The sequence below is a fragment of the Salvelinus alpinus genome, chromosome 3 (assembly GCF_045679555.1).
Source record: "Salvelinus alpinus chromosome 3, SLU_Salpinus.1, whole genome shotgun sequence".
In the NCBI taxonomy this organism is placed as follows: Eukaryota; Metazoa; Chordata; class Actinopteri; order Salmoniformes; family Salmonidae; genus Salvelinus; species Salvelinus alpinus.
Genome location: NC_092088.1, coordinates 102,339,701 through 102,349,700, shown reverse-complemented (window position 1 = coordinate 102,349,700; position 10,000 = coordinate 102,339,701). Strand labels below are relative to the sequence as shown.

Here is a 10,000-nt window from a genome sequence, read left to right as displayed (position 1 = left end):
GTTGTCCTGAATGCAAAGCGCTGTGTCTGGAGAAAACCAGCTCATCACCCATCTAACACCATCCCTACCGTGAAGCATGGCGGTGGCAGCGTCATGCTATGGGGATGTTTTTCAGCGGCAGGGACTGGGAGACTGGTAAGGATGGAGGGAACAATGTATAGAGCCAAATACAGGCAAAGCCTTGATGAGAACCTGCTTCAGAGTGCAAACGACCTTAAAACTGTGGGGCTTTACATTCCAACAGGACAATGACCCCAAGCTTACAGCCAAAACAACGCTGACATGACTTCAGAACAACAATGTCAAAGTCCTTTGAATGTTCCAGCCAAATCCCAGACTTGAATCCCATTTGAAATGGGCTCAAAGCTGAAACGGACGTACCCAAGACGACTCCACGCTGATACAGACGTAACCAAGACGACTCCACGCTGATACAGACGTAACCAAGACGACTCAAAGCTGATACAGACGTACCCAAGACGACTCCACGCTGATACAGACGTACCCAAGACGACTCAAAGCTGATACAGACGTAACCAAGACGACTCCACGCTGATACAGACGTAACCAAGACGACTCAAAGCTGATACAGACATACCCAAGACGACTCAAAGCTGATACAGACATACCCAAGACGACTCAAAGCTGATACAGACGTACCCAAGACAACTCAAAGCTAATACAGACGTACCCAAGACAACTCAAAGCTGATACAGACATACCCAAGACGACTCAAAGCTAATACAGATTAGTATTGACTGGGGGGATATGAATACCTTTGAAAATGAGACATTTCTGTATTTAATTTTCACTAAATTAGTAAAAATGTCTAAAAACACGTTTTCATTTTGTCATTATGGGGTATTGTGATGTCATTATGGGGTATTGTGATGTCATTATGGGGTATTGTGATGTCATTATGGGGTATTGTGATGTCATTATGGGGTATTGTGATGTCATTATGGGGTATTGTGTGTAGATGGTTGGTATGTTTTTGTTATTTAATCCATTTTGAGTTCAGGCTGTAACACCAACACAGTGTGTAATAAGTCAAGGGGTTATGAATTCAGGCTGTAACACCAACACAGTGTGTAATAAGTCAAGGGGTTATGAATTCAGGCTGTAACCCCAACACAGTGTGTAATAAGTCAAGGGGTTATGAATTCAGGCTGTAACACCAACACAGTGTGTAATAAGTCAAGGGGTTATGAATTCAGGCTGTAACACCAACACAGTGTGTAATAAGTCAAGGGGTTATGAATTCAGGCTGTAACACCAACACAGTGTGTAATAAGTCAAGGGGTTATGAATTCAGGCTGTAACACCAACACAGTGTGTAATAAGTCAAGGGGTTATGAATTCAGGCTGTAACCCCAACACAGTGTGTAATAAGTCAAGGGGTTATGGATTCAGGCTGTAACACCAACACAGTGTGTAATAAGTCAAGGGGTTATGAGTTCAGGCTGTAACACCAACACAGTGTGTAATAAGTCAAGGGGTTATGAATTCAGGCTGTAACACCAACACAGTGTGTAATAAGTCAAGGGGTTATGAATTCAGGCTGTAACCCCCAACACAGTGTGTAATAAGTCAAGGGGTTATTAATTCAGGATGTAACACCAACACAGTGTGTAATAAGTCAAGGGGTTATGAGTTCAGGCTGTAACACCAACACAGTGTGTAATAAGTCAAGGGGTTATGAATTCAGGCTGTAACCCCTAACACAGTGTGTAATAAGTCAAGGGGTTATGAATTCAGGCTGTAACACCAACACAGTGTGTAATAAGTCAAGGGGTTATGAATTCAGGCTGTAACACCAACACAGTGTGTAATAAGTCAAGGGGTTATGAATTCAGGCTGTAACACCAACACAGTGTGTAATAAGTCAAGGGGTTATGAATTCAGGCTGTAACACCAACACAGTGTGTAATAAGTCAAGGGGTTATGAATTCAGGCTGTAACACCAACACAGTGTGTAATAAGTCAAGGGGTTATGAATTCAGGCTGTAACACCAACACAGTGTGTAATAAGTCAAGGGGTTATGAATTCAGGCTGTAACCCCCAACACAGTGTGTAATAAGTCAAGGGGTTATGAATTCAGGCTGTAACACCAACACAGTGTGTAATAAGTCAAGGGGTTATGAATTCAGGCTGTAACACCAACACAGTGTGTAATAAGTCAAGGGGTTATGAATTCAGGCTGTAACACCAACACAGTGTGTAATAAGTCAAGGGGTTATGAATTCAGGCTGTAACACCAACACAGTGTGTAATAAGTCAAGGGGTTATTAATTCAGGCTGTAACACCAACACAGTGTGTAATAAGTCAAGGGGTTATTAATTCAGGCTGTAACACCAACACAGTGTGTAATAAGTCAAGGGGTTATTAATTCAGGCTGTAACACCAACACAGTGTGTAATAAGTCAAGGGGTTATGAGTTCAGGCTGTAACCCCCAACACAGTGTGTAATAAGTCAAGGGGTTATGAGTTCAGGCTGTAACCCCCAACACAGTGTGTAATAAGTCAAGGGGTTATGAATTCAGGCTGTAACCCCTAACACAGTGTGTAATAAGTCAAGGGGTTATGAATTCAGGCTGTAACACCAACACAGTGTGTAATAAGTCAAGGGGTTATGAATTCAGGCTGTAACACCAACACAGTGTGTAATAAGTCAACGGGTTATGAATTCAGGCTGTAACACCAACACAGTGTGTAATAAGTCAAGGGGTTATGAATTCAGGCTGTAACACCAACACAGTGTGTAATAAGTCAAGGGGTTATTAATTCAGGCTGTAACCCCTAACACAGTGTGTAATAAGTCAACGGGTTATGAATTCAGGCTGTAACACCAACACAGTGTGTAATAAGTCAAGGGGTTATGAATTCAGGCTGTAACACCAACACAGTGTGTAATAAGTCAAGGGGTTATGAATTCAGGCTGTAACCCCAACACAGTGTGTAATAAGTCAAGGGGTTATGAATTCAGGCTGTAACCCCAACACAGTGTGTAATAAGTCAAGGGGTTATGAATTCAGGCTGTAACCCCTAACACAGTGTGTAATAAGTCAAGGGGTTATGAATTCAGGCTGTAACACTAACACAGTGTGTAATAAGTCAAGGGGTTATGAATTCAGGCTGTAACACCAACACAGTGTGTAATAAGTCAAGGGGTTATGAATTCAGGCTGTAACACCAACACAGTGTGTAATAAGTCAAGGGGTTATGAATTCAGGCTGTAACACCAACACAGTGTGTAATAAGTCAAGGGGTTATGAATTCAGGCTGTAACCCCTAACACAGTGTGTAATAAGTCAAGGGGTTATGAATTCAGGCTGTAACACAACACAGTGTGTAATAAGTCAAGGGGTTATGAATTCAGGCTGTAACACCAACACAGTGTGTAATAAGTCAAGGGGTTATGAATTCAGGCTGTAACACCAACACAGTGTGTAATAAGTCAAGGGGTTATGAATTCAGGCTGTAACACCAACACAGTGTGTAATAAGTCAAGGGGTTATGAATTCAGGCTGTAACACCAACACAGTGTGTAATAAGTCAAGGGGTTATGGATTCAGGCTGTAACACCAACACAGTGTGTAATAAGTCAAGGGGTTATGGATTCAGGCTGTAACACCAACACAGTGTGTAATAAGTCAAGGGGTTATTAATTATTTGTGAAGGCAGAAGTTTATGAAGAGCATGTTTACTGTTCAGTCACCGTTGGCAAAATGTGGACCATTTTATGGAGAAGCATTTACACGCATCTTTTCTCAGAGCTGTTTCTGTTTTCACTATGGCCGTTTTGATTTGTGTTAGGCAGTCAATATAGGAAAATGTGAACAGGGGGCATTTTGTAATCTAGTTGATTTAATATATTTGCAATATATATATTTTTTTTAAGTCACCTAATTCCTCTCTCTCTCTGTCTCTCTGTCTCTCTCTCTGTCTCTGTCTCTGTCTCTCTGTCTCTGTCTCTCTCTCTCTCTCTCTCTCTCTCGCTCTCTCTCTCTCTCTCTCTCTCTCTCTCTCTCTCTGTCTCTCTCTCTCTCTCATTGTGTGTTTCTGCAGACATCGAAGACCTGCCCACTGCAGTCCAGGAGAAGCTGTTTGATGAGGTGTTAGATCGAGATGTACAGAAAGGTAAAAAGATCTCAGAGGATTCTTGATATTCTCAATATCTCCCATCAACCCCATGGCCAGGATACGTACTGCATGTTGTAGATTTACCATTAGAATCAAGCGTGTGTGTGTGTGTGTGTGTGTGTGTGTTGATCCTTTTGCGTCCGTCTCAGATGACCAGATAAAGTGATGAAATAGAGAAGCTCCTTTAAGACCACACTCTGTTCCACGAGAGTCAACTGTGTGCCAAATCTATACAGTGGACAAAATATTAGGAGCACCTTCCTAATATTGAGTTTTGCACCCCCTTTTGCCCTCAGAACAGCCTCAATTCATTGAGCTAGCTAGTTACCTCACCGCCCTCCCCTCCCCTCTCCCCAGCTAGTTAGTTACCTCACTGCCCTCCCCTCTCCCCAGCTAGCTAGTTACCTCACCGCCCTCCCCTCCCCTCTCCCCAGCTAGCTAGCTACCTCACCGCCCTCTCCTCAGCTAGCTAGCTACCTCACCGCCCTCTCCTCTCACCAGCTAGCTAGTTACCTCAACACCCTCTCCTCTCACCAGCTAGCTAGCTAGTTACCTCACTGCCCTCTCCTCTCCCCAGCTAGCTAGTTACCTCACTGCCCTCTCCTCTCCTCTCACCAGCTAGCTAGTTACCTCACTGCCCTCTCCTCTCCTCTCACCAGCTAGCTAGTTACCTCACCACCCTCTCACCAGCTAGCTAGTTACCTCACCGCCCTCTCCTCTCCTCAGCTAGCTAGTTACCTCACCGCCCTCTCCTCTCCCCAGCTAGCTAGTTACCTCACCGCCTTCTCCTCTCACCAGCTAGCTAGTTACCTCACCGCCTTCTCCTCTCACCAGCTAGCTAGTTACCTCACTGCCCTCTCCTCTCCCCAGCTAGCTAGTTACCTCACCGCCCTCTCCTCTCACCAGCTAGCTAGTTACCTCACTGCCCTCTCCTCTCACCAGCTAGCTAGTTACCTCACCTCCCTCTCCTCTCACCAGCTAGCTAGTTACCTCACCGCCCTCTCCTCTCACCAGCTAGCTAGTTACCTCACCGCCCTCTCCTCTCACCAGCTAGCTAGCTAGTTACCTCACTGCCCTCTCCTCTCACCAGCTAGCTAGTTACCTCACTGCCCTCTCCTCTCACCAGCTAGCTAGTTACCTCACCGCCCTCTCCTCTCACCAGCTAGCTAGTTACCTCACTGCCCTCTCCTCTCACCAGCTAGCTAGTTACCTCACCGCCCTCTCCTCTCACCAGCTAGCTAGTTACCTCACCGCCCTCTCCTCTCCCCAGCTAGCTAGTTACCTCACCACCCTCTCACCAGCTAGCTAGTTACCTCACTGCCCCCTCCTCTCACCAGCTAGCTAGTTACCTCACTGCCCTCTCCTCTCCCCAGCTAGCTAGTTACCTCTCCTCCCTCTCCTCTCCTCTCACCAGCTAGCTAGTTACCTCACCTCCCTCTCCTCTCCTCAGCTAGCTAGTTACCTCACCGCCCTCTCCTCTCACCAGCTAGCTAGTTACCTCACCGCCCTCTCCTCTCCCCAGCTAGCTAGTTACCTCACCACCCTCTCCCCAGCTAGCTAGTTACCTCACCACCCTCTCACCAGCTAGCTAGTTACCTCACTGCCCTCTCCTCTCACCAGCTAGCTAGTTACCTCACCTCCCTCTCCTCTCACCAGCTAGCTAGTTACCTCACCGCCCTCTCCTCTCCTCTCACCAGCTAGCTAGTTACCTCACCGCCCTCTCCTCTCCTCTCACCAGCTAGCTAGTTACCTCACCTCCCTCTCCTCTCCCTAGCTAGCTAGTTACCTCACCACCCTCTCACCAGCTAGCTAGTTACCTCACTGCCCTCTCCTCTCACCAGCTAGCTAGTTACCTCACCTCCCTCTCCTCTCCTCTCACCAGCTAGCTAGTTACCTCACCTCCCTCTCCTCTCCTCTCACCAGCTAGCTAGTTACCTCACCTCCCTCTCCTCTCCTCTCACCAGCTAGCTAGTTACCTCACTGCCCTCTCCTCTCCCCAGCTAGCTAGTTACCTCACTGCCCTCTCCTCTCACCAGCTAGCTAGCTAGTTACCTCACTGCCCTCTCCTCTCACCAGCTAGCTAGTTACCTCACCGCCCTCTCCTCTCACCAAGCTAGCTAGTTACCTCACCACCCTCTCACCAGCTAGCTAGTTACCATCAGGGTTAACTACACAGACGTTTCAGCTGTACATCCTTATTGAGTGTTCACTTAGTCAATGATTCTCCCAGGTGTGTCTAGGTCTCGGAGGTGTCTTGTGACCTATTTCAGCTAGTAGTGTAATTGGGTGGGAGAAATAGGATGCTCCAGTTGGTTGTTGCAGGGCCAAGGGGAGACGAGGGAAGAATTAAGTCACTGCGTGGCTGTGTCCTCTCTCTCCCCCGTTTCTAAATGGCTAACAATGTATGTGTCCTCTCTGTGTGTGTGTGTGTCCTTTCTCTGTGTGTGTGTGTGTCCTTTCTCTGTGTGTGTGTGTGTGTGTGTGTCCTTTTCTCTGTGTGTGTGTGTGTCCTTTCTCTGTGTGTGTGTGTGTGTGTGTGTGTGTGTGTGTGTGTGTGTGTGTGTGTGTGTGTGTGTGTGTGTGTGTGTGTGTGTGTGTGTGTGTCCTTTCTCTCTGTGTGTGTGTGTGTGTGTGTGTGTGTGTGTGTGTGTGTGTGTGTGTGTGTGTGTGTGTGTGTGTGTGTGTCCTTTCTCTCTCTCTGTGTGTGTGTGTGTGTGTGTGTGTGTGTGTGTGTGTGTGTGTGTGTGTCCTTTCTCTCTCTATGTGTGTGTGTGTGTGTCCTATCTGTGTGTGTGTCCTATCTGTGTGTCCTATCTGTGTGTGTGTGTGTGTGTGTGTGTGTGTGTGTATGTGGTCTCTCTACAGAGCTAGAGGAGGAGTCTCCCATCATCAACTGGTCCTTAGAGCTGGGTACCAGGCTGGACAGCAGACTGTATGCCCTATGGAACCGTACACAGGGAGACTGCCTGTTAGACTCAGTACTGCAGGCTACCTGGGGGATATACGACAAGGACTCTGTCCTCCGCAAGACCCTCCACGACAGCCTGCATGACTGCTCTCACTGGTAGGAAACACACAGATATGGACACACACACACACACACACACACACACACACACACACACACACACACACACACACACACACACACACACACACACACACACACACAAGCTCCCAACCCTAACCCTACAACTAACCCTAGCTCCTAACCTTAATATTTAACTTAATTCTAACCCTAACACTAATTCTAACCTTAACCCTAAACCCCCTAGAAATAGCATTTGACCTTGTGGGGACTAACAAAATGTCCCCAGCTGGTCAACTTTTTGTTCGTTTACTATTCTTGTAGGGACCTCTGGTCCCCACAAGAATAGTTAAACACGTCCACACACGTCCCCCCCCCCCAAAATGATATCCCGATATGTAACTATCAGTATTTTCCCCCGCGTCACTAAGTGGAGCCTTGTTGTAGAGTGGAATACTCCTGGCAGGCAGGTACATCCGTAGGAGGTGATGGCTACTGCTGTATAGCTGGTTCTTTGGGTTAGATTTGGACCCTGGCAGGCAGGTACGTCCATAGGAGATGATGGCTACTGCTGTATAGCTGGTTCTTTGGGTTAGATTTGGACCCTGGCAGGCAGGTACGTCCATAGGAGATGATGGCTACTGCTGTATAGCTGGTTCTTTGGGTTGGATTTGGACCCTGGCAGGGAAAGCTATTGAGATGTGTGTTCTGTGTTCCAGGTTCTCTACACGGTGGAAGGAGTGGTAATGAGATGTGTGTTCTGTGTTCCAGGTTCTACACACGGTGGAAGGAGTGGTAATGAGATGTGTGTTCTGTGTTCCAGGTTCTACACACGGTGGAAGGAGTGGTAATGAGATGTTTGTTCTGTGTTGCAGGTTCTACACACGGTGGAAGGAGTGGGAGTCGTGGTAATGAGATGTGTGTTCTGTGTTCCAGGTTCTACACACGGTGGAAGGAGTGGGAGTCATGGTAATGAGATGTGTGTTCTGTGTTCCAGGTTCTACACGCGGTGGAAGGAGTGGGAGTCATGGTAATGAGATGTGTGTTCTGTGTTCCAGGTTCTACACACGGTGGAAGGAGTGGGAGTCGTGGTAATGAGATGTGTGTTCTGTGTTCCAGGTTCTACACGCGGTGGAAGGAGTGGGAGTCGTGGTAATGAGATCTGTGTTCCAGGTTCTACACACGGTGGAAGGAGTGGGAGTCGTGGTAATGAGATGTGTGTTCTGTGTTCCAGGTTCTACACACGGTGGGAGTCGTGGTAATGAGATGTGTGTTCTGTGTTCCAGGTTCTACACACGGTGGAAGGAGTGGGAGTCGTGGTAATGAGATCTGTGTTCCAGGTTCTACACACGGTGGAAGGAGTGGGAGTCGTGGTAATGAGATCTGTGTTCCAGGTTCTACACACGGTGGAAGGAGTGGGAGTCGTGGTAATGAGATGTGTGTTCTGTGTTCCAGGTTCTACACACGGTGGGAGTCGTGGTAATGAGATGTGTGTTCTGTGTTCCAGGTTCTACACACGGTGGGAGTCGTGGTAATGAGATGTGTGTTCTGTGTTCCAGGTTCTACACACGGTGGAAGGAGTGGGAGTCGTGGTAATGAGATGTGTGTTCTGTGTTCCAGGTTCTACACACGGTGGGAGTCGTGGTAATGAGATGTGTGTTCTGTGTTCCAGGTTCTACACACGGTGGAAGGAGTGGGAGTCGTGGTAATGAGATGTGTGTTCTGTGTTCCAGGTTCTACACACGGTGGGAGTCGTGGTAATGAGATGTGTGTTCTGTGTTCCAGGTTCTACACACGGTGGGAGTCGTGGTAATGAGATGTGTGTTCTGTGTTCCAGGTTCTACACACGGTGGAAGGAGTGGGAGTCGTGGTATTCTCAGAGCTTTGGTCTCCACTTCTCCCTCCGAGAGGAGCAGTGGCAGGAGGACTGGGCCTTCATACTCTCTCTGGCCAGCCAGGTAACACACACACACACACACACACACACACACACACACACACACACACACACACACACACACACACACACACACACACACACCACACACACACACACACACACACACACACACACACCACACACACATACACACACCACACACACACACACACACACACACCGCACACACACATACACACACACACCACACACCACACACACACACCCACACACACACACACACACACACACACACACACACACACGGATCAGCCTTTCTATCCCCTTTTGTATTATAAAATGCAATATTATTATTTGATGTACTTTGTTTATCTGATCAGAGTTATACAATATGCAGCTGTCACTATCATGACCAAATCTTAACCAAATCATGACCAAATCGTGACCAAATCATGACAAAATCATGACCAAATCATGACAAAATCTTGACCAAATCATAACCAAATCATGACCAAATCATAACCAAATCGTGACCAAATCGTAACCAAATCATGACCAAATCATGACCAAATCGTGACCAAATCATGACAAAATCATGACCAAATCATGACAAAATCTTGACCAAATCATGACCAAATCATAACCAAATCGTGACCAAATCGTAACCAAATCATAACCAAATCGTGACCAAATCGTAACCAAATCATAACCAAATCGTGACCAAATCGTAACCAAATCATAACCAAATCGTGACCAAATCATAACCAAATCGTGAACAAATCATAACCAAATCATGACCAAATCATAACCAAATCATAACCAAATCGTAACCAAATCATAACCAAATCGTGACCAAATCATAACCAAATCATGACCAAATCATAACCAAATCGTGACCAAATCATAACCAAATCATAACCAAATCAT

General features: G+C 46.7%; 1 protein-coding gene across 1 annotated transcript in view; it reads left to right on the top strand.

Moving 5' to 3' along the window:
• LOC139571631 (ubiquitin thioesterase ZRANB1-like) overlaps positions 1-10,000 on the top strand; it is a 60,169-nt gene that overhangs the window by 29,820 nt on the left and 20,349 nt on the right. The window contains exons 4-6 of the mRNA XM_071394683.1: positions 4,071-4,142; positions 7,011-7,209; positions 9,011-9,131. Of these exons, the coding sequence (XP_071250784.1) occupies positions 4,071-4,142; positions 7,011-7,209; positions 9,011-9,131 (392 nt within the window). The remainder of the gene's footprint in view (positions 1-4,070; positions 4,143-7,010; positions 7,210-9,010; positions 9,132-10,000) is intronic.